Below are 23,436 nucleotides of genomic sequence, written 5' to 3' on the forward strand. Positions count from 1 at the left end.
TAATTTCACCAGAATATTAGTAGGCTTTTCTCATCATGATTGGCTTCAATTGAGGGCGACGGTATTGGTTGGGTTCCGGGGAGGGGACCGTTACTTCAAGCTGGTGCAAAACGGTTCTCATTATGTGATGGTTTGCGGTTGGGTACTCATTAAGCGTTTTTATGTTGATTTGAATTCTGATTTGCTCCACAGCGCTTGACACACTGTGGAAGCGTACATGACCTTTGTTAGACAGCAAATAGATGGAAATGAAAGGTGTTTTTATAGGTTCTTTTTCTTCCTCTAATTACAGAAATACATCGAAGGATCCCTATTCACTCACTGAAGCCAGAAAGGCTGGAATAAAGCATCAAAGGGAAATGTCTCTCAACCATATCATAGGACGTAGGGAACATTGGATATGAGTCTTCAAAATGGTCACATCCTCACTGCAACGGCAAAGCAGCACTCAATCAACATCATCTAACTGAGCATGGAACAACATCTCAACCAGTCGAAGCAACGCAAAAACTAAACAAACTGTGTTGAACTTTAAACCAAAAGCCAATGTGACTCAGTGTAAGAAGCTAAACCGATTCTAAAATTATTAAATCTTGCCACACCGATCCGGTTGTCCGCACCACATGACGGAGTGAAGCACAGAGAAAAGCCCGTGGGAAGTTTTAACCAATCTCGTCCGCTTCCCAAGACGGAGTATCGCTCGCAACCAGCTCAGTAAAGCGGAAGTGCAACCGGAACCTTCGCTGCTGCGGTCACCTCGTTTAAGGTCAATGAAAAGATGGCTACCCCACCGGACAGTCCGATCGAGGAGGTGGTGTACGAGCTAGAGCCTGCCCGGGCACCGAAACCGATTCCGGTCGCGCTCGAGGATCTCTGCCGGCTGACCAAGTTCACCCGCCAGGAGATACGGGTCATGTACAGAGGCTTCAAAACGGTAAGTGTGATTCGAAGGAAGGAACCCACTGTAGTTATTGTCATTGTTGTGCTGTAATTTGTGTACGGTGTACGCTTCTAAGCCTAAATACGCTATTAAGACAATAGACCATGATGGGTTATTAGAGCAGAAATGATAACAAGAGGCATGGCATTAGACGTTCTATACAAACTGCCCACAGCACTTGGTCATAAACGGGGCAGAGAGCGGTTAAGAGTGTATAGAATAGAAATGGTTAAGGCAAGCTTTCAGCAAAAGCGCTTTTCTTGATAACAAAGCTGGTCTGAAAATAATCATATATTTGTGTCGTAGCGCATATGGATGCTGCTCACGTTTTGTTCATACGAGAACGATTACACGACGTTCCCTTCGTGACATACATTGTACTCGACTCTAACAACGCCTAAAATTATGCAATTTCGCTCACGAAACCCATCTAATGTCGCATGAATAAATCAACCAACATCTTAGACAGAGACCTCATGTGGCATCTGGATCTGGGGGGGGGGGGGAATATTTTCTGTAGTTTGTATTTACTTCTAAAAATCATCATTTTCTGTCTCTCCACCATCCACAACAGGAATGCCCGGACGGGGTTGTGCACGAGGACAGCTTCAAGGATATTTATGCGAAATTTTTCCCCCACGGTAGTAAGTCAACTACGGCCCTAATTACCAGCACACCTGCTGACACTTGCCATTATCACACCCTCGTCCTCTCGTTCACAGATTCTAGCCTTTACGCACACTACGTGTTCAAAGCGTTCGATGTCAACTGCAACGGATCCATTACCTTCCGGGTAAGTGCCACCGCAAACGTGTACCGTTAGCGTTGATATGTAGCGTAGGCTTTCGACACGTTCTCAGGGTACCCCAAATCTATCATTAGCCCGGCGTACCGAAATCTGAGTGTCGCTCGTACTCCAATCCCATCCACCGCACGCAATACCAATGCACTTTAAGCACACGCCGTTCATGCTCACCCGAAAGATGGACGCACCTACTCTTGCACGACACAAAATTACGCCCAAACACGCAACCCAATGCTGGACTGGCTTCTTCGGCCGGTCCAGCACTGTTCGTACCGGTTGTCCGGACGCTTTGCTTTGATGCGGAAGTGCGTGCTCAACCACCGACCGGCCCGTGCCACGTAAAACCGAACGGATGAGCGTAAAGTTCGATTTAAGTGACTCGGCTATTAACACCAATTAATTATTCAGCCGTACGTTTAGCCAGCACGTTTGGCCCGATTTCGGCCGGGTGGGTCTTGCGGACAGTATAAGGGGTTTGAAAATTAAATTATTGTAGCGCTCGTACCGGGGCGCCGTGCACGGTGCCACTAAGGAGTCCGTAAGGAATTCGGGCGCCGTCCTGCAACCTTGCGACCGAGATTCAAAAGACAACGAGTGTGAGTGTGTTCGCGCGAAAGAGAGTGATTGTTATAGGAGATCGACGGTATAAGGCGAGCAAAAGCGAGCGAGAGAGAGAGAGAGAGAGAGAGAGAGAGAGAGAGAGAGAGAGAGAGAGAGACTGAGCTAGTTTTCCCGCCCCATAATTATGAGCGTAATTAGTTTTCTACCCAGTGACCCCGAACCCGTGTCTGACGGTAGTTGTTGTTGTCGGTTCTGCCCGCTTTCTACACTTCGGTGTGTTTGTTTATGCTTCCCTGTGATTCGGCGCTCGTTCGCTGCTTCTCACTTTCATCGTTGAGTTTTATTATTTATTTGCGAATGAATATCATTAACGCCACTTAAGTCACTTCCGTGATGGTGAGCTTCCGTACTCTTCATACCGTACCATGCCGAGGTCGTCCGCTGACGAATATTAATGAACACAATGGTGCTGGCGAATAAGGCCGGGCCTTCAAGTCACTTTTGCATGCTTGAATGCAATTTGTTTCGCCGTTGTAGTAAAACACTTGCCTTGTGAGCGTTATTATTGCAACGGATGGAACTATTTGGGACAAAAAGCGTGGCAAGCAAACATTTCCTTTTATTAACTGTGCTTCCTGTTGTTTTTGTCTCCAAATAATCGTACAAATTTACATAGTTCAGACTATTTGTTAGATTTTGCAATCATTCTATACGTACCGTAAACCCCCGAGCCTGAAACTATGCAATACGCATAACTAATCACACGTTGCTGCAGTTCGATCTGCAATTTGTAATAACATTTGCATACCTTCAGGCGATTTGTACCAGAACAATTATAGTTAACTCTTTTCTTATCCCCCTACAGGATCTTCTAGTGACTTTATCCACGCTACTGCGTGGTTCCGTTTACGAGCGATTGCGATGGACCTTCCGATTATACGATATCAACGGGGACGGCTGCATTAGCCGTGGCGAGCTGGGAGAAATTGTATTGGCCGTGCATGAGCTGATGGGTCGCCGTCCGCATCAACCAGAAGACGACCGGAAAGCCCGGGAACAGGTAATGCTCAACCTTTTGTTTTGCTTTCTCCCTGAAAGACCCCATCTAATTGTGCTTGTGCTTCGCATGCCCACCAGGTCGACCAAGTGTTTGCAAAGCTAGACTTAAACCAGGACGGCATCATCACGATCGAGGAGTTCCTGGAGGCTTGTCTGAAGGATGACGTCGTCACCAAGTCGCTGCAAATGTTTGACTGTCTTTGATGACCGTCGACCGAAAGCGTCTACGCTGGCTTGCGCAAACCAGATCTCGAACGATTCGCGTTAATCCATCTCTAAGGCAGGCAAGAGGACCTGATCTAAGGCGTCACGTGCTCGATACGCAGCGCGCGAAACGATGGATCAGTGCCCTCGGAACATTAGTGCAGTTGTCTGGATGGATCGGCTGCACTTGGAGCATGTTAATGGTTAAGTTTTACTACAACACCCATGGCCGGGTGGGGAAGGAAAGCAACCTCACCGATAGCCAAACTAGCCCCAAAATCACCAGTCAGAGATTCTGGTCAGATTTTCTGGCCTGGTATCGTCCCGTTGCGGTATGGTATGCGCATCTGTGTAGAGCGAGTATAAATAATCCATTTCTTCCAATGCTTGCATTCGATTCGATTCGAAGTGTCCCCGCTCTCCCTCCCGCTCACTCAAGCCCGGGGGAGACGATCGTTGGCGACCCGTCCATTTGCATTCCGGACGGTTTGTTTGGCACCGTAGTGCTCCGGTCCATATCACACGTTCCAGTACACACCTACGAAAGCAATAACGTTATGTTGATAAGACACTAACTTAAAAAAAGAGTTCAAGATGAAAAAGAAGGCAAATAATGAAACCGTGACCGTGCCGAGTCGCAATTGCAGGTGATCGGACAAGATGTTTTGAACATGTTTTTGTTTGAAGTGCTAGTTTGTATTTGTAAATCGATTTGGGTTTATTAGTTCTTTGGTACCGATGGAAGGAACTAGCGATAATGTAGCGCAGCGTTACTCGATGGTCCCGAGAGCGTTACAACAATAACGGTAGGTATTGAGATTAGTAGACCAGCAGCAGACGAGCTACATTCGTTCATAGTCTCTAGGAAGACTTAGGGCCGCTTTGAGCATAGTGCACAGTGTTGGAATAATCAAAGCAACATACCCTTTCTAGCAGTAGCTGTTGCTGTATACCCAGCGTAGTGTGTTGATAGAATGCAGACAAATGCAGGAAAACCAGATAATGACTACATCCAGTTCATGGTGTAAAGAACAGCTTAGTTGACAATAGACAATCGTTTACAGGTAGTGTTGAATGAGTAGGAAGCCATCAGAATCATTGTTTGGTGGGTGGACGTGCGGATTCCTGCATTTTTTTTTTTTCAATTCATAGGCAGCTAACATCATTCAACGGATCTGTTATTGTTTTGTTTCCACATGCTGCAAATCATACTAGCCATGTACAGTGCTTCACCATACGCCCACATCTGACACTTCCGGTGCAACACCGGTCGAACGAACAAATATGATCAGTATTAACAAATTAACCCTATGTTTTTGCTGTCTGGTCTCATGTGTGCTAAAGAATTGATATTGAACGAGATTCTGCCCTGAAGGAGTAGGTGACATTTCCACAGCAAACGCCACCCAAAAACAATTTAACAAAACAAGCAGCAGCAGCAACATTGTAAGATAGGAAACTAACACATAACACCAAATACTACCAATAAGTCAACCCGTAGGGATAACCGAAGCCAGTATGCAAGTAGAAGATTAGCGCAGAACTAATGGGTTGGAGGTCGGAATGGAAGGGCAGACGTGCAGGAAATGTGGCAAAAACGAATAGCCCAGCATCACCGATGTAAAGGGTGCACAACCGAGCAATGAGGCTGACACGAGATACATTTTAAATCAAATAGTAATTTTAAAATCAATTAGCTTAAGACGACGCGACGCAGAGTGAACGCGTGCACATGGTAAGCCGATGTACTTGTACGAAAGCGAACGAACGGGTAGTCGTCGTTTGAAGAATCTCGTATCCGTTAATCAGTATCTCTTCTATGGATGTTTCTTCATGGTATTGCGTGCGTGTGTGTGTGTGTGTGTGTGAGAAAGAGAGAGAGAGAGAGAGAGAGAGAGAGAGAGAGAGAGAGTCTATTGCAAGAACTGGTAATGTGCGAACGCAATTGGAAGAGATAGTACATTAGAAGCGCAAAATGCATGACAGTGTTCCTTAGTGTAGCTAATATTAAACACTTTACTAAGTACTATATAGGGTGTATAACAGAATAGCGTTTGTGTGCGCTTCTATAGCATACGAACGCGTTCAGCTACTAGACGAAAACAGGGCTTAACTAGACGCAACGCAAGCTCTAGTGCATCGTAGGACTTTTACATCAATTGTCGGAGCTAACTACATACACTAGCGGCGTGATCGTATCTGAAAATGAAAATGCAGGATTCTGGTACCAGAGGAAATGCAAACAAACAAAAAACTCCGAACTGTTAATAGCATGCCGTTGAAGACAATTTAACGACATAATAACAAACCCACACCCTTCACTCCCGGATTGCTTGCTTCTACCGTGGAAACGGTGGGTAAATACTTAACGTTACGAACCTTTAGATACATAGAGCTGCGCATAAGTGTCTACATTTTTATGGAAACTAAACCCAGTAACAAAACACAAACTACCTTTCTTGCCATCCCCTCACGCACAAGTACATCACTATGCAGTGTGAATCATTCATATCGTAAAGTATCGTTTTTTCTTCATGTGTTTCATCATAAAATATGTAAGCCATCAAAAGATTGCGAGAGAATGCCGGCCATTCTGTAACTCATCTTGATATAGCCAGGCTTGAGACTGGCTAAATGTGCGACAGTTAACTATGATAGGAGACATTTTTCATACAGATTGCATACTTTCAGGCTGATAGTTGGCAAACGTGACAAAACGCCTCAATCTCTGCATTATGCATAGCAAACCTATCATACCAAACGTTTGTTTTGGGAATCTCCTTACAAGACATAACACCGTGCCAGGCATACATTAAACCCACCTTCATTGCAATTTTTCCTCGGGAAAGCATCTACAATCAAACTGGAATTGTTAAAGCCGATCACACGTGATCGATTGTACTACTCTGCCCCATCCCGTACCACACACACACACAACTTAGAATCAAAATCCCATATCGCAACCCAACACAATCAAAACGATCATTTGATCACTTCAGTTTCGAGAAGCCATTTAGTAAGGGCGGGAAGCAGATCGACGCCAGCAATGCCTGTATAAAACAAACACCTCAAATGAGCTCTATTTTTCTAGCGTAAACGTTTAAACTGTTATACATTGTACTGAAACCTGGGTACTGGGTTGGGTGAGGATGATGCATTTTGCTTTGTTTCCTCTTCTCCACTCCGAAAGCAACGGAACACGATTTCCTACCAAACGACCGACATTTCAACCGATGCTCCTCACATACCAGAGCTCGAACGTACATAAATGCTACAAACGAGAAATCATTCTGTCAATTATCTGAGATACACAGCATCGAGGCTGCTCCATTCAACGATCGTCACGTAAATTTACATTTTAACTTGCTCACACTCAATTCATACACACACACACATTGCATACGGTTGTTTTTGCACCATTTGTTAAAAATCACACACACACACACATATGAACAAACAAACACTCGTACATGTAATACGCATTCGCGTTGCAGCGATATCGCGCTGCACCAACACTGAACGCAAACATAAGGAGGCAAATAATAATTTAAAAAAAAAGAAAATAGATTCAAGTGCAGCAAACAAGTCTGAACGTTCAACAACAAACCCAAATGTTGCTGTAAGACGAATAAAATCTGTTTTTAAATGTACCTGTGTATAAAGTTAGTGGTTTAAAGCATGTCAGGGCCGCAAACCGACATACAGGAAACCTTTGCGATGGCCGGCGGCAGCAACAGCAAAGCAGAGCAGAAAGAGGAAGCGAAAGAAACGAAAAGGTACAGCAAAGAAAACATTCTCTCCCACCAAAAGTATTAGGCAACTAGCTGTCTACTCCCATCACGGAAGCACGGATCACCGATCCCGGATCCCGATGGTGAGAGAGAGAGAGAGAGCCGATAGTGATGAACGATTAACAGACGTCCGGAAAAGACGAACTTATATACATATAAATTAACACACACAAAAATGAAGATATATATACATCTATACATAGGCCGAGAAATGACAACAGAACACTAGTAACGCGTTAAACAATTTAACTAATTGATCGGTAGTGTAATTAAGATGCAAATATCAGAATTATAAAAACTAACAACATTGTTGAGAGCGAAGCTAGTCGAAAGCACCTACGAGATTGGCAGGATTGTATGGTAAAAGGGGTGGCAGCGAGGAAGTGAAGAATACATTTAATGCAAAATTATCTCTCTAACACACATACACAAACACACACACATCTCATCGTCCATCTTAAAACTGTTACAAACATTCTTTTAATTCCCATACCTTCATGAAAGCGACTCTGTCCAGTTCGAATTTCAACACGCATACACACACAACCAAACAACTGTCCAACGCACCGGAACTTTACTTTCTTCGCGGTTTACCACCATGGCAGCAGCAGCATTTACTGTACATTGTGAGCAAGGAATCATTCTAGCGCACCGCTGTTTAAATAAATGAAACTGGTTATCAATAAGTGTTTACGGCAAATTTAAAACAAACCGCGTTTCGTTCATTTAACCCATCCGAATCCTCCCCACCCGACCGAAAAGCAGACACAAACACCGGTGTTTTGAATTGTTTTGGTTATTGTTTTTTTTTTGTTTTTTGCTTTAACTTCACTTTTGTATTTCATATCGAAGGTTTAGTGCATAATGATTTTGCAACTCTTAAATAGTATCGACACTAGAAAAAGGAAAACAAATAAAAAACAAACGATACTAGTATCTATCGTTTCCTTTCCAGCATCGCCTCTACGTAACAATAAATTATCGCCATAGACGTGTAGGAGATTATATTCCGTATCGTACAACTGCTTCTTCCTGCACGCCATCTCCTGCACTACTGAACTGACCAAGCGTCCTTCGTTCGCCGCACTAACATACGGGGGGGAAAGTATACACGCACGCAGTGCGAGGATGTATATGCGCGCAAAAGGTAAGTAAGAAAAAGAGCCCTACGCTACGCTGCTTAAACTATACGATCAATTCCAGCTCGAGCTACGCAAAACCAAATCATACTGCTACTGTTGCTGCTGCTTGACGTAACTGATTGCCTCGCGCACAAGCGTATCGGAACAAGCGAACTGGTGACGGCACCCAGTTTGGGTGTACTAAATGTAATTTAAAAAAAAAAAACAAAACGACTGTATTCCGGTTATAGGTTTTCAAATACTTTTCATTTTAATATTTCAGCACATTATTCAATTCCGAAACATACGCAATTTCTCACACACGCCTCCCGGCATAAGCCATTTGCATTTGACTATTTGACTAGAAAATAAATTAATCTTGCGCCGAAACGAGATTTTTTTTTGTTTTTGTTTTTCGGCACTTGCGGCAGCTCGAAAGAATAACTTTTTCCCAACCTTCCCTTCATCTCTCTCGCTCTCTGTTTAAAGTGTTGTAGAAAAAAATGAACGTTTTAAAATAAATCCTTCTACGCCTATCATACACCTGTACACACGAGGTAATTGAAGAGACAGAAACGAAATACACGAAACGGGTAAGCGCATGGGTTTACGCAAATCTTTGCTGCTCTGCACTTTCACTGCGCTGTTGCCTTTACCAATCCATCCGTCCAGCCTAACAATATTTGCATTAAACTTATCCTAACTTCGGAAGCGGCGGCTCGTCCGCATTTGGAAGTGACATATGATTCTTGTGTTTCTTTTTGGCAAACATGTTTCCCACTATCTCTCTCCTTCTCTCTCTCTGTCTCTTTATAGCCGCTACATAATCATCGCTGTCGGGGACACATTATAGGTCGAATTGACTATTTACTACACTAGACATAGGTAAAAACAACAAAGCAATAACTGGCCTCGTTCGATTACTGACTGGCTTATCGATCGCGCGTTTCAGTGCGCTGCAATCATCCACTGTCTTCTCTCAGTTGTAAATGCAATTAAATGCCTTCACTCGGTTTTGGTTTACGCTCTGTTTATCAACTCTTTCTCGCTTCATCCCCTCTTTACCTTAAGCCCCGCCAAACCTGTTTACTTACACACTAGTCAATTGTGTTGCTGATTTGAGGCAGGGGAAACATTGTGCTTTCTACAGCGTGCTAGTTCCTTTTTTTTGGCTACTTTCCGTGGTGCAAGTGAATCATCTTCGGCCAAGCGAACATGTGTTCCCAGCAAAAGCCTAACTTTCTTTGCCAAACAAAGCCTTCCTAAAAGGGTGCCACCGGGCGGAGCTTCTCTTCTGTTTCTATAAATTTTGACTACTGAATAATTTATCCTTCAACCGATAAGCTATCAGTGTTAATTTATGGATGCTGCACATTCGCTGTTTTCTCCCGCCGACGGATTCCGACCACTCGCTCAACGCCCAAAAAAAATCAACATACTGGAACACACACGATGGTTCGACCTCCACCAAATCACAACTGTTGCGCACTGCCTGCTTGATCACAAAATGGTTCGACACACACACACACGGTCCTTCTTTGGCTATGCCGCTTTCACGTCGATGCTCGCGCTGTGCCCTGCACACGCCCTACGACTTGTACGTCCGGATGACGTCGCGGATGACCGCGCGGCACAGTGGGCAGTGCCCACCGCCGATGCCGCGCCACTGCTTGATCGCACAGTCGTAGCACATACACATGTGGCCGCACATGTACAGCACCGAGTCGATCGGCTTCTCGAAGCAGATCGTGCAGTCGACGCAGTTGGTCGAGCTGTAGATGCCGTTCGCGGCCAGGGCGGCGGTCGAGTAGTTGGCGGCATTGTTGTAGCTCGAGAGCGACTATAGGGTGGAAGAAATAAAGAACGAGAAAGATTCTGTTAGCTGGGTCGTTCGGCGGAATGAAAGGGGGTGTTTGTGACGGACTTACCTCAGGGTATGGAGGAGGGTTGTTGCTGGCGGCGTAATTGTTGCTGCTATTATTGCTAACCATCAGCTCGCTGGCCGTTCCGGTTGAGCCCGTGTGGGACGAGAGCGACAGTGTCGATAGTGGAACGGACAGGGTCGAGGCGGAGTTGGTCATACCGCGCGTCACAAGCGTCGCTTGGGGTACTTGCGATGATTGCTGCTGCTGCTGCTGCTGCTGGGTAAGTACATCGGCCGGGGGCAGATTTACGACCAGCACCGTACCGCCCGGGTTAATTTGGATCATGTCGGAGCGCACGGCAGCGGTGGCAGCGGTGGCTGCCGTCGCCTGCTGCACCAGTGCACTGGTCGAGGTGGCGCCGGCAAGTGTCCGGCAGCTACTGGCCGACGATTCTGCCATCACCTGCTGCTCCTGCTGGTGCAGACTGCGCACCGATTGACTAGTGGCGGCCGCGGCAGCCAGCGACGAGTGGGACCGGGCCATACTGTACATGCTGGAGGCGCACGCGGACGGTGCCGGCGGCGCCGGCATCGGCAGCGTGAACAGCCGCACACTCTGCGTCGATCCGTACACATCCAGGAAGGCCCACAGCTGCAGCGACTGGTCGATGTGCATGATGACGGACGGGGCGCCACCGTTCTTGCTGATCTGCACCTCGCCGTTCACGGTGACCGAGAAGCACAGCTCATCGCCCCGTACCAGCGTCGACGCCACGTCCTTGCTCACCACCCAGTACTCGGGCCGATCGAGCAGCATGTCGGAATCGTCCGGCAGATCGTTCAGCTGCAGGCTGGCCGGATCGCAGGACGTCAGCCCGAGCGCGAGCGACCCGACGAAGATCGAGTCCGTCTTCAGGATCTGAATGATCAGCCGTTCGCCGATCTTGACCGGGCGGGGCGAAAACACGTACCCCTGGCAGAACTCGGTATCGGCCCGCGTCGCCACGTACCGGTCGGCGGAGAACTTAATGTTGCGCCCGCGCACCGGATGGAACGGCAGCGGCAGCAGCCCCGGCGCCGGGCTGTGATAGCGCACCGAGGTGGACGGGCTGAGCGCACCGCAGGTAACCGGACGCTCCTCCATCAGCTGATGGTTGTGCTGGTTGATGCTGAGCGACTCCAGCTGCGGCAGCCCCAGCTCGGGCTCCGTCGGTCGGCGCGCCGTCTGGCTTTGGGCGTGCGGGTGGCCGCCATGGTGCGGCGGCTGGTGCTGCTGCTGATGCTGCTGCTGCTGCGCCTGGAACATGTAGATGCGCGAGTCGAGAAACTCGATCGCGGTCGAGTTGCCGTACACGTCGATCACGGCCCACAGTGGGCCGCGCGCGTCCACGTCCGTGATGAACACGCCCTTCTCCTCGCCGTTGATGCCGAAGTGCACATCGCCGGACGGGGTGACGTAGTAGAACAGCACGTTGCCCCGGTAGCAGTAGCGCTCGTTCAGCGCCTTCGCCCAGAAGCCGGGCTTGTTCGTCAGGTCCGGGCAGGCGTACTTGGGCAGGTTACCGCGCAGCGACGCCGGATCGTTGCAGGTGAAGCCGAACCGGATCACGCCGCTCCAGTTGTTCGAGATGTCCAGGAACTTGACGCACACGCGCTCGTTCACGCGCACCGGCCGGGCGCTGAACGTGATGCCCTTGCAGAACGACTCGTACCGCTTGGCGACGGTGCCCTCGCGCGAGATGCGTATGTTGTCGCCGTGCACGGTGTGAAACTGTAGCGGGGGCAGATTGTTCGGGCCCGGGCAGGATGATGCGCTTCTCGTTGCTGCAGGAGAAATAGAAAATACAAAGATGATCGATCAGTAAACGAAGCCGCTTCAAGGATGATGGCGTACAGCTGTTTGATTTTAAAAATAAACACACACACACACACAAGCAAGGTAAATCTATTTTGCTCGCCCAACTTGAGCACAGTAGAGGAGACAAGGCACGGTGACACACACACACGAGCCGGGACAGGTGTGCATGCGGTACACGCTACCGTCACCGGAACCGGATGTCTATTAAATGGTAGAAAACGGAACGGACGGCTCCCGAAAACCCACAAAACAAAATCGGAACGGAAGAGAGAAAAAGCGAGCGAGAGAGACCCCAAACAACAACAAAAAAAGTGGAACGAATCCAAGTGAAAAGAGAAAATGTGCTAACCGGAGGAAAACGGAGAGAGCACACGAAAACAAAAAACACGCGCGCATAATCGGAAATGGAACTTCCGACCAGCAGCGGCGCGCGTACGTGCGTTCAGCGTAAGCGCCTCGGCGTCGGTTGGTTTCATTCATTCCCGACGTGCCACAACGTGCCACAAGGCGACATTACTCGACCCGGCAAACGGGCGACATCCGGCATTCCCGCTGCGATCACATCGTAACGGTGAGCAACACACGCACAAGCGGCTGCTACTGCTGCTGCTGCTGATGATGACGATGGTGATTACCCCTTTTGCTTTTCGGGAGGACAACAAATTGGTGCACTTGAGTGCACTTGAAATTACCATTTATTTCTTGCTCTACTCTTTGCCAGCTTCTTTCTTCTTGCCCTCCGACGTGGCTGCGTGGAGGAACGGGCCTGTCGTTTCGATCAATTAAAGCCGCTGTCGATCAACGGGAAGCAGTCCCGACCGACCGATGTGCGCTATACATTTAGTTTTGAGCGTTTCCTTCCGTTCCCTTCCGTTGCATGCTCTGTGTGGCTGTGTGTGCGTGAGTAAGTGGTGGTTTATTTTTTTGCGGGGTCCTTTTGTTGAAGATTTCTTAAAGGCAACACAACATCCCTCTTTCCGGCCGAAAGCCAGCTGCAACTAGCGTCTGGAACATCCTACAATCCTTCCTACTAAAAGGACGGGGTAGACAAAAAGGAGATTTTGCTGTTGTTGTTTCATCCCTATACTCCCTCGATTTATTCCAGCCTCGATTGCGATTGCGAATTTCAGAGGTCCTTGTGGTATAATAAAACCATTCCCACTTACCCGGGCGAGCCAAAGTAAAATCCAACAGGATTTAGTTTTAATTATAAAAACCCCTCGGAAAACACCACATCTGGCCGGTGCTGGAACACAAGGGGACACACACTAAAAGCATCCTCCCTCGCACTTTTAACCGCAAAAATAACCACCCACACAGCAGCGGCGAATCGATACGCCTTCCCCCTGCACGTTGCATTATTCCATTTCACGCCAAAAACCTCCGCAATCCCCGAAGGAAATTGTTCCCGAGAAAATGGCCAGATGGTACAATCTGGACGGCTTCTGGTGACGCTTCGAACAACAACAAAAAAAAAGCAAGACAAGGACATCCGCATAGAAAACGAACCCGCTTCTATCGGGGTCGTCCTTTGCCGCTTTTGTCTTGCTACGCAGGAGACGAACCTTCTTTCCCTCGTATGTGTGTGTGCGGCTGCCTAGGCTTATGCATAAGTGAAGCAAATGCAGAACATCCGATTCGTCTCACGTTTCGGGTGGGCCACACCACACCAAAAACCAGATTCGTCGTGGACGGGTGGAAAGGACTTAAGAGCACTGTGCCCTGGTTACAAGAGGTTGACAAACCTTCGCTCAATTTGTACCAAAAATAAGGGGAAAGAGAGGTTCATAAATAAGGTCGATACGTTGATCGGAGCAAAACGGAAAAAACATCCACTGAATCCCAAGACAGTATACCAGTCCCTCGGCGACAAACACACACGCTAATGGCGACGGGAAATGCAATGCATTTTTTATGCTGCAATGCTTTGAAAAACAGTTCCACACACCGTGTGACAATTATGTGCAACATTGCCACCACCATCACCACCGTGCTTGTACCCATCATCGAAAGCAAATGATAAATCTAACGTCGCGACAAGGCCGTCGCGATCTTCAACCGGTAGCGGCTGGGCAACTGGTCGTCCGCCGTCCCAGGAATTGAGACCGGAGACGGAATAATAATTGAACAGCGAGAGCGCATCCCGTGATCGTGGCTGGATGGAAAAGAAAGGCAAACCTGGCGCCAAATGTACCACAGCACCGGTGTGCTGTGTGCGCTGTGTGGGAAACAACAAAAAAAAACGCAACGTGAAATAATGAACATTTTTGTAATGCCACACATCGCCTTGCCTCTTGCCACCGCGGAAGATTGACGGCCGGTCCGGTGGAAAAGTCGACGGGCTGGAATTAATTACTACTGCGACTGCGGCTGGGATTAAATCCAAACGGTTAGCGGAATCACGGTCGAAAGATTGTGTAAAGTGTGATCGTGAAGGGGCCACGGCGCTTTCCCCCCATTGGAAGATGCACCACGTTCCGCAGAAGAGGCGGAGAGTAGTGACTACGGGACTACTGGTTACGGTGGTCGATTTTGTACCACGCAAACGAAACACCGCCAGTGGAATATGGCGATCGTTACTCACTCAACCCGAAAGCAAACGCTGACCAGAAGAATAGACCCACAACAAGACGTAGTACATCGAACGACGGTTACGGCACACTACCACCACTCATCATAATAGTTTTTAAGACACACAAGCGACGAACTCTACCAAAGCGCGAAGGGGTTCTTCATGGTAGTTTCCCTTCCGTTTTTAGCTAGAATCGGTTGCGGGAACAGGGTATCTTTTCACCCCTCCTGCTAGTCCTTTCAACTGTGACGCAACCGCCCGGGAAACAAGGGGAAACAAGCGGTGCAGTGCAAAACGGAGGGAAAAGTTCGTTACAAACGGTTACGCGTCGGTTACGCTGAGGGATGGCTGATGAGAAAATGGTGCAGCTGCTGCTGCCCGTCCAAGCTGCTCAACCAAGCAGGACGCGCAAGCCAGAGGAAACAGCAAACAAAAAAAGCAATCCTAACCGTCGCGTCGTAGCAAAAGCCCCAGCTCCCGAGTAAAATAAAGGGGAAGGATTCGTCGTAACGTCCTTTCTAAATGAATAGGCGAGCGTGCGTTATGTTGGAATGGAAATTGCTGTACTTTATGCTGAGTACTTTTATTGTAGCATAGCATACGATCATTGCTGCGTTACTAACCTAGTCCCATGCGTTTCTTGATCTTCTTCAGCACCTTCATCTTGTTCTTGATGGGTGAGAAGATTGTGTCGTTTTTCTTGTTCTGCTGTTGCTGCTGCTGCTGCTGCTGCTGTTGTTGCTGTTGCTGGTGGTACTCGACGATAGCGGCACCGGAACTGGTCACGTTCAGTACACCCATATAGAGGCCTATATCGTCCACCCCTTAGCGAGGCGGCACACTGGTCGCGATCTACTACGGAATAGCCTGCACGGGAGCCTCAACGCGCTCTGCTGGACCGTGGGGGTGGTGGCGGCGGTATGGTCTGTGTCTCACACACTGCTAAACACAAACCCCTGTGCACATAATCTTCCCTTGCGCTGAATGTCTCGTGGCCGCGAAAGTCTTTCGTATTTATTTATGTTTTTTTTTCCTGAGCGGAAAACACCAAAAACAAACACACGCAATAACAAAAAAACAAAGCCGAAAGCTACAACTTTTGGGGTGGTGGCCACCGAACGTACACACAAACACACGCGCGCGCGTTCAAGGGGTGGGTGAGAAGTTGTGCGAAAATGCGAAATTGGCGATCGCGAAGAAGATCGCGAACTTTGGCTTCTCCTTTTTGGGGCCACGCTTTTGAAGCCCACCACTTCCACTATCTCGCTCCTTCCTGTCAATGGGGCCCCGTTCGATTTCTCTCTCCCGCTCTCTCTTTCCTTGTGTTTGTGCGCCTTCCCTTTCACTTACGGTGGACCGCGCGCTCGAACCCGCTTCGCGCTACAACACACCGGGACCGGAATTTCGCGATCGTCACTGATTTTTCCCACGGTTTCAAACTCCGCACACACCGACACGCACCGCATACATATATACACACACAGCGAGCGTCGTACGGCAAACCAACGCCGATACACAACGCCAGGCACGTACCGCGCAAAGAAGGAGGGGGTGCGTTTCTCTCCAGCCAAAGAGCGCGAGAGTCAGGTAAAACTCAACCCTTGAGGGATGCTCTTTGAAACTATCTTTTTTTTTTTTTGTTATTGCTACTAACACCGCTATGCGCACAACCGTTTTCGGGGATACTTTGTTGTGCAAACACAATTGAGAGCTTGTTAAAAAAAACGTTGCACTTTTAGGGTAGTTTAACACGCTTGTTAAAACACTTGTTCTTGTGTGTACGTTAAAAACTGCACTCTCTTTAGTTCACTTTAGTGATAAATGGATACTGCCGATCGGCACGTTTTGTGCAAAACACGATCGGTGTGGACGGATCGGATTACTGAGTCCTAAACAACGAAGACACTGGCCCTGCTAAAGACCACGGAAACACACACAGACCGAGCAGGAGCGATATGTCCGTACCGGAGAACGGCGTGAGATGAAGTGACTGCTACGACGAGCACGACTTGCGTATGTCGACTCGCTGCTTCACGCGAGAGACCTTCCCTGCCTGCCTTCCCATCCCTTCTTGCCGTTCTTTTTCTCGCTCTAACTCACTTTCTCTCTCTCTCTCTCTCACACTCATTCCCACCCCTAAGCTATGCACATTTTATGAGATCTTCCCCTGAAAAGCTTCTCGCAAAACCCTCAGTGCCCGTGTAACAAGAGCGCACACAGCCGGCCATTCCTATCTCGTTCGCACCCACTTACACTCTCCTTATATTTTTTCTCTCTCTCTCTCTCTCGCGCGCTCTGTTGTGCTCACGCTGAGCATAAAACCGACCTGCATGCACGCATGTACCGGGCCGATGCGCTTGCGGAGGGCCCTTCGCTCATGTCGCCCCTGTCCTCGTCGCACCGCACAAGCGACGAACCCACCGACCGACCGACCGACCGGCGTTCCATCTGCTCGCTTTCATTATGCTCTTTTGCCTCTCTGCGTGTGCAATGCTTTTACCTTTAGCACCCCCCTCGCGCACGCGCAGTCATAAAAACGATCGTTCTTCCATCCCGCTTCTTCCAACTCCGATCCATGCTTCGATGGTTTGTATTTGGTGTGTGCGTTGTGTTGTGTCTTTCTAAAATTGTTTTATGTCGTTGCTTCCTTGCTTTCGTTTCCTCTGCCCCCCCCCCCCCGGTGAACCGTTCGGATTACCTTGCGCCTGGGTCTGGGTCTTGAATTCCACCACCTTTTGGGATCATCTCACGCCCCGCCAGGAGAAAGAGATGGCACCACAAACACACACACACACACATACGAAAGCTGGTTTGGGGGATTCCCTCGTTAGGCTTCTCTCTCTCCCTTTTTGGGGGTGGTGGTTGGGCGCTTCACTACTACACAATCAACCAGACAGCAGCGGGCAGTAAGGAGGGAAGAGTGTAATAAGGTCTAGCCTTTCAGCTAGTTACTCATTCTAAACAGCGAAACACCAAAACACTCCCCCCGTCACCCAGCCCCTGCCGTGGTCCCCATTGGTCGTTGATGATCGCGATCGTGATCGAGCCTTCAAAGCTGGTTTCTTGGGCGGCGGGAATGCTAGGCACCACCAAACCCTCGATCGTTTCTCACATGAGGTGCAGTTTTTATGCCACAGTTATGCTTTTTTTGTTGTATTTTCGCTCCATCCCTTTCAGGTGATCTTTCTCCTGAGGGAGGCGGCAGAAAGTTCCCACGACGGCCCCAACGTCTTTTGTTGGGCCGAGCAGAGCGAGAACCCCGGTACACACAGGGAGAGCTTACACACTAACGGGAACGTTGCAGAAATTCACGGAACCTGGTTTAGTGCACATCACACACATCATTGCTTTAGGATTGGCGGTGTGTGTGTGTGTTGGTCGAGTTTCGAGGCACACAGCGACGAGGCATGTGCATGACCTTTTCTTTTCTAATTGATTGCATCTTCAGCTGGGAAGACATTAGTGAACAAGCAGTTTGATAAAATGTAATCTAGTTCAGGATTGCTTTAATGGGTAGTTTTAATGTCACCAAACGAGGTACGAAGACCACCCAACTAACGCCCAGAAATGCTCAAAATTCTCAACCCTTCAGCCCATTAACGAATTCCAAAGCGCATCTGACTCATCCTCTGCCGCTGTGTGAGGAACTCGGAACTGAGAAAAGATGCAATCGTTAATGTATCACTTCTTTCTACAATCAAGGTTCGTTCGTCTGTGTTCGACTCTGTCCCATCACCTCCAAGCGCTCGCGCCGTAATGTACCTTGCACTATCCTCGCTATCTCGATGCAGTTCGGACCCTCATTCCCAACACACACCGGGGCGGGCCGACCCAAAGCCCAAAGCCACTTGGGCACTTCTAGCGAGTTCAAGAAGCCGTGTGAACATCGCCAGATCATGTATTTTTCATGTTGCTCTCATAAGGTGAACCCCGTTCCGTGACCGGAGCGAGCGACCGGACCATACACACACTCTGTCTGGGGTCCGCGCTTACGAGACACATTTTACCTTCCACTCGCTTACGGTAGAGTGAAGCTTTCCCAAAAATTGAGTCGTTTTCCATGGACCCACGCGAGGCAACAGTTTCCCAGGGTCTGGTTAACCTTTGACTACGGGCGCGCTGCCGCCTGGCGGGATGAGATAAACACTACGCAGCACACCTCTGTGTTTAAAGTTGCGTGTAAAAATTGTATGTGTGAGAAGCGAGCGGCTAGAGCAATCTTGTTGGATGATGCGGAAGATGATGCAGGAAAAACTAAAACACGCGCACAAAAACACACACACAGAAACTCAGCAACAAAGGAAGTAGTGGAAACCCGACCCTGAGAAAGTCTTTCGCTTGATGGCGACCATTGGAGGCCGCGGCTGCGCAAAACGTAAAGGTCTAAGGTGATTTGAACGATCAGACTAACCCAGATATTGGAACTGGCGACTGGACGGGGAACAGGAAGACTTACGCTTCTTCCTCGCTTTTTTTTTTGTTTGTTGTCTGTTTGGACTAGCAGCGGTGGCAAGAATTGCAGCACATCGAATAACCGGACGTGGCATTTAATCGATTCCTCCGCTTTTCTGCCTCGTTCACAGCAACCGGGAGCAACACAACGCTAATGGATCGTGTCTGTTTAGATCGCCGTTGAACTGTTTCTTCGCTCGACTCTGCACTACTGTCTACATTCCCGTCTGTTTCAAGCGATATCGACCTACGATCGATTGTACGCGATCAAGCGTTGATACAACAACTTACCGCTGAATGACTCATTCCACGGGATGCGATAAATCGTCCCCCATGACGCTTCTCTTTCGCTCCAGTATCTTGATACGCTAAACTTCTTCTTCCACCTGTTATCACACAGGCAGCCTGCTGATCTCTAGCAGCTCCAACTGATTATAGATCTTATTTTTACGAATCACAAATTCGGAACGTTTTTGCTCGCTAGGTTCCCACCAAACATCGTCACCAGAGCACACCGATCGACATCTTCATCTAGACCGGTGATTGCCAAAAACATTTCCGAATCGCCGACAACTTCTGCTATCGATGCTTCTGCAAAAGTGGCGCGTTCCCACGCTACGGACGCACGAGTGCGAGGACCTCTACTGTACACTTGCGCAAAAAGGGTTTTAAACACATCGTAGCTCCTCCGTGTGTCCTCTAGCGATGGGAAAAGGTGGTAATGGCAGGAAAGACAGAAAAAAACGCTACCCAACACCGCTTTAACCGAGACTACGGGCTCTCTCTCTCTCTCTCGGCCGCACCATCGATTGGCGTAAACGAGCCCTTTTTGTCATAGGTAATGATGGAAAATTGACTCCATCATGCCATCTCGATTGACGAATGTGCCACGACGTCCCACGGCAGTGCTTGGAGCAGTGCTTGGAGAACAGCCACAGCAACAGCAACAAAAACAGTAAATGAATGTTTTAGTTTTTGCCTACTTCTATTAAAGGAAGGAAGCAATAAAAACAGAACCTCGATTGAATAGGTGATTTATCTTGGGGATGTGAGTTGACTTCAATGAGGGGCAGGCTTATTTTTTCATGCAAGAGAGGCTCGATTAATTTTGCAATTACACTTAAGACTGGGTGAATTGTTGAATGGTACCTTAAGGAAATTGGTTTTATGCAAGATAGATAAAGCTTTTCGAGCGACCTGTGTTCGGACCTAAGGAGAATACTTTTTTACGGATAATAACAGCAGGAAAACACAAATAGTGGTACCGTACTCGGATCTATTGGATTATACTTTGGACTACTCTCCCTCTTTAATGGTATAAAACCTTCATTAGAGCATTTGAACCACACCTTTCACATCTTTCGGAGCCGAATTTTGACGCTCAAATGGTAAGGCACATCGCCTCGAGCCTTCCCAATGCATTGCCCGCGATGCAAATGGACTGTGCATTCGACACCTAACGGAACCCTTCGCCGCCTCTATTCTGCCGCCACTGTTGCGTTGAGTGCTTTCCAATCAAACGGGCGAACGCGGGCAAATATTGATTTTCCCATACCAGCTGCATATCTACAGCGCTGTTAACCCATCTCCAAAAGAAAGAAGAAAAAAAAGGTGTGACATACCGTTCGGGCAGACTACCGCACACGTACGCCTACACTAAATTTAAACACATTTCACGTCACAACCAGACAGAGATCCGAAATTCGATCCATACAGCGTTTAGCGGGGCTTGGCTTTATTAATGGGAAAGGGAGTCATTTTTTGTAGCTGTTTCTTCTGTCCGTGGAGGTTATTTAAGAGAAATTAAACGACGGTAAAAGTGACACCAGTGATGGGGATGCATGTCCCCCGGGGGCGATCATCACTCAAATCTGGACAAGATCGGGCCGAAAACTCGATCTCCCTGTGCCTTCCTTCGCCTGGCCACAACTGCTCAGCACACTTTTACTGCTTTTCGTACAAGATTACACGTTCCAAGGTATCTCCACAGCATATAAATTGACACTTCCGAACACCAAATCCCCATGTGTGTCTGGCCTAGGTGCCGACGATGCGACAGACCTAAATGTCGCGTCTTCGCCTGGAGCCTACTTTCCCACGCGACCTTACGGCTCTTCTATTTGAGTGTGGAGTGGCGGGGGTGAGATGCAGTGTGCATAACCAGTTGAACGGGATGGGGAATTATAAAACACTCTCGCGAAGGTGGATGGCCCATCATCATCATCACGGTCTCTTCCTGGAACGAACGTCACGCACGTTCCGGAATTCCATTCAACGCCAGGAATGCCAAGGCGAACCCATGAAAGTCCCTCCGAAAAGTGTGCGAAAGGGGAGAAGAGGGATGGCGCATTGGAGATGGTGATCAATGGACACATAATTCTCCACCCGCAAGTGTGTACGTGTTTCGACGGCACAAAAGCATACCCCCAAACGCATGGAGACCGACTCCCGACATCCCTCCCCGGACAACGACACACTCACCAGACAGTGTTGATGGGTCGTATTTACCCTTTTCGGGAGAAGTGCCGACCATACTACCACCGTCAAGAGTCAATTGTCATACGCCCGCTAACTGCCGCGTAGTTTCTTTAGGCGAGTGGGTGGGAGACTTCATGTTTGCGGAAGGCTTTGCGCCCATTGCGCTGCTGCTGCTGGCTCACCCTTTTTTCGGTGGAACCTATTTACCGTCCCGTGCAGTGCCGCTCTCCTTCTCAATCATTATTCAATCGACCATCTTTCTAAATACCGTTTCGTTGAATGTTTTAATGCTGTTTTACGGACCTCCTTCCTCCACGTCCAAGCGCTTTCGCGATGAATGAAGATCCAGACGAGGTGTACACAAACGATCATGTGTTTCGCTCGCGATCGGCTTGAGCCAACAAACCGTGAGATGAATTATCCAACTCTTTGCGAAAACTCTCAGCTAAGCAACTCTCAGCAAAACTACCCCTCTTTCGTCTTGGAGGCGCATCATTATTCGCAAGATTAACTCTCGCTCTTGCTCTGTTACTCTGTTTGGTCGATCCCTCTTTAAAAAAACACACACATAATACAGCACATCAGCCACAGCGCGATCGACCGACACACAGCACCGATTCGAGCCGAATGTTACGCTCAATCATAAGCAGGCGCGACCAGTCCCAGCGAAACAAACACACCAATAAACGGCACGGGTTAGTGTGTAAATCTGTAATGCGCATCGGTTCCGTAACGGCGGTCCAAATCTTTCGACTCGTCCAAAGTCCGGGCCCGCTAATTCGAGAAAGCCAATCAATTAAAAACGGTCCGGAGATTACCCCAGCACGAGCCGTCTGCCGTTTATGGAGCTGCTGGTTAGGTGGGTGGACCTATAACGCGACAACCTTTCACTGTGGCATCATTCTTTTCAAACAATTTTGAACAAACAAGGAGCCGAAGTTGCCGAAGAATCCCAATGAATGGAATTACAATATGCGATACGCCATTCTCCAATATCTCTCTCAAGCTCTCTCGATATTGTACCGATTTTCTCGTTGTCTTAGTGTGTTCTCTTCCAACCATCTCGTTCGCTTCCTCCCTGTCTAACGCTCGCGAGAATACAAACCGTGACTGAAGCAATTCGCGATGATTCACCCAGGGATGTAGCTAGCCCCATCGAACTTGAATGGGGATCCGGAAAGGGACAGGCTGTAAGAGGCCAAGGTTCGAATGCAGGTCCGGAGAGCAAATCAAGTTTCATCGTGATCACCCTGGAGAACGGTATGTCACGGAGCAGAATGACCGCAGTGATTCCATTCGCGGGAGGCATAACCAAGCGTATCTTGGCTACAGAGATGACGCTATACGGTGTTGTGCAGTAATATAGAGACAACTCAACGCGTTTTTATTTCTCTCGTTAGATCAGTTTTCGTAGTATCTATCTACCTGAAATTAGGCACGCAATCAGAGGAAGTTGATCTAGAATTTAACGGGAGACATCTAAGAAAACATATACATCTCGCGCAAGCTATCCTGCTGCGTAAACGAACCGCAAATCGTTTTCGAACTGCCACTAATGATCGCGTAGCGCAAACAGCGTGACAACGGTTTTAACGATTGAGTCATTATTGATTCGTTCTCTGTTCGGTTTATGTCTTTAAGCCTTGCACGTTCAACCCACCCGGAGATCTTTGTGCCTGCTAGAGACGATAAAATTTTCCCTCTGATGAAGTGATTGATTCTGTGTCTTTG

At 48.3% G+C, this 23,436-nt stretch overlaps 2 protein-coding genes across 5 annotated transcripts in view; one reads left to right on the forward strand and one right to left on the reverse strand.

The window, feature by feature from the left end:
* The window catches only part of LOC121590738 (Kv channel-interacting protein 1), a 32,230-nt gene extending 25,113 nt beyond the window's left edge, over window positions 1-7,117 (forward strand). For 2 of the 3 annotated variants that reach the window (XM_041910666.1, XM_041910667.1), the window contains exons 3-7: window positions 293-934; window positions 1,515-1,584; window positions 1,663-1,733; window positions 3,172-3,366; window positions 3,444-7,117. In XM_041910666.1, coding sequence (XP_041766600.1) covers window positions 779-934; window positions 1,515-1,584; window positions 1,663-1,733; window positions 3,172-3,366; window positions 3,444-3,569 — 618 coding nt within the window. In that variant the 5' untranslated portion in view covers window positions 293-778 and the 3' untranslated portion in view covers window positions 3,570-7,117. The remainder of the gene's footprint in view (window positions 1-292; window positions 935-1,514; window positions 1,585-1,662; window positions 1,734-3,171; window positions 3,367-3,443) is intronic. The other variant, XM_041910668.1, reaches the window with a different exon arrangement.
* An 865-nt stretch (window positions 7,118-7,982) lies between these two features.
* The window catches only part of LOC121590734 (protein neuralized), a 37,062-nt gene continuing 21,608 nt past the window's right edge, over window positions 7,983-23,436 (reverse strand). The window contains exons 1-3 of one of the 2 annotated variants that reach the window (XM_041910662.1): window positions 15,399-18,851; window positions 10,410-12,169; window positions 7,984-10,321 (exon numbers count right to left, since the gene is read on the reverse strand). In XM_041910662.1, the coding sequence (XP_041766596.1) occupies window positions 10,070-10,321; window positions 10,410-12,169; window positions 15,399-15,576 (2,190 nt within the window). In that variant the 5' untranslated portion in view covers window positions 15,577-18,851 and the 3' untranslated portion in view covers window positions 7,984-10,069. Of the gene's footprint in view, window positions 10,322-10,409; window positions 12,170-15,398; window positions 18,852-23,436 lie in introns of those variants that run through there. The other variant, XM_041910663.1, reaches the window with a different exon arrangement.

The sequence above is a fragment of the Anopheles merus genome, chromosome 2R (genome assembly GCF_017562075.2).
Source record: "Anopheles merus strain MAF chromosome 2R, AmerM5.1, whole genome shotgun sequence".
NCBI classification, from domain to species: domain Eukaryota; kingdom Metazoa; phylum Arthropoda; class Insecta; order Diptera; family Culicidae; genus Anopheles; species Anopheles merus.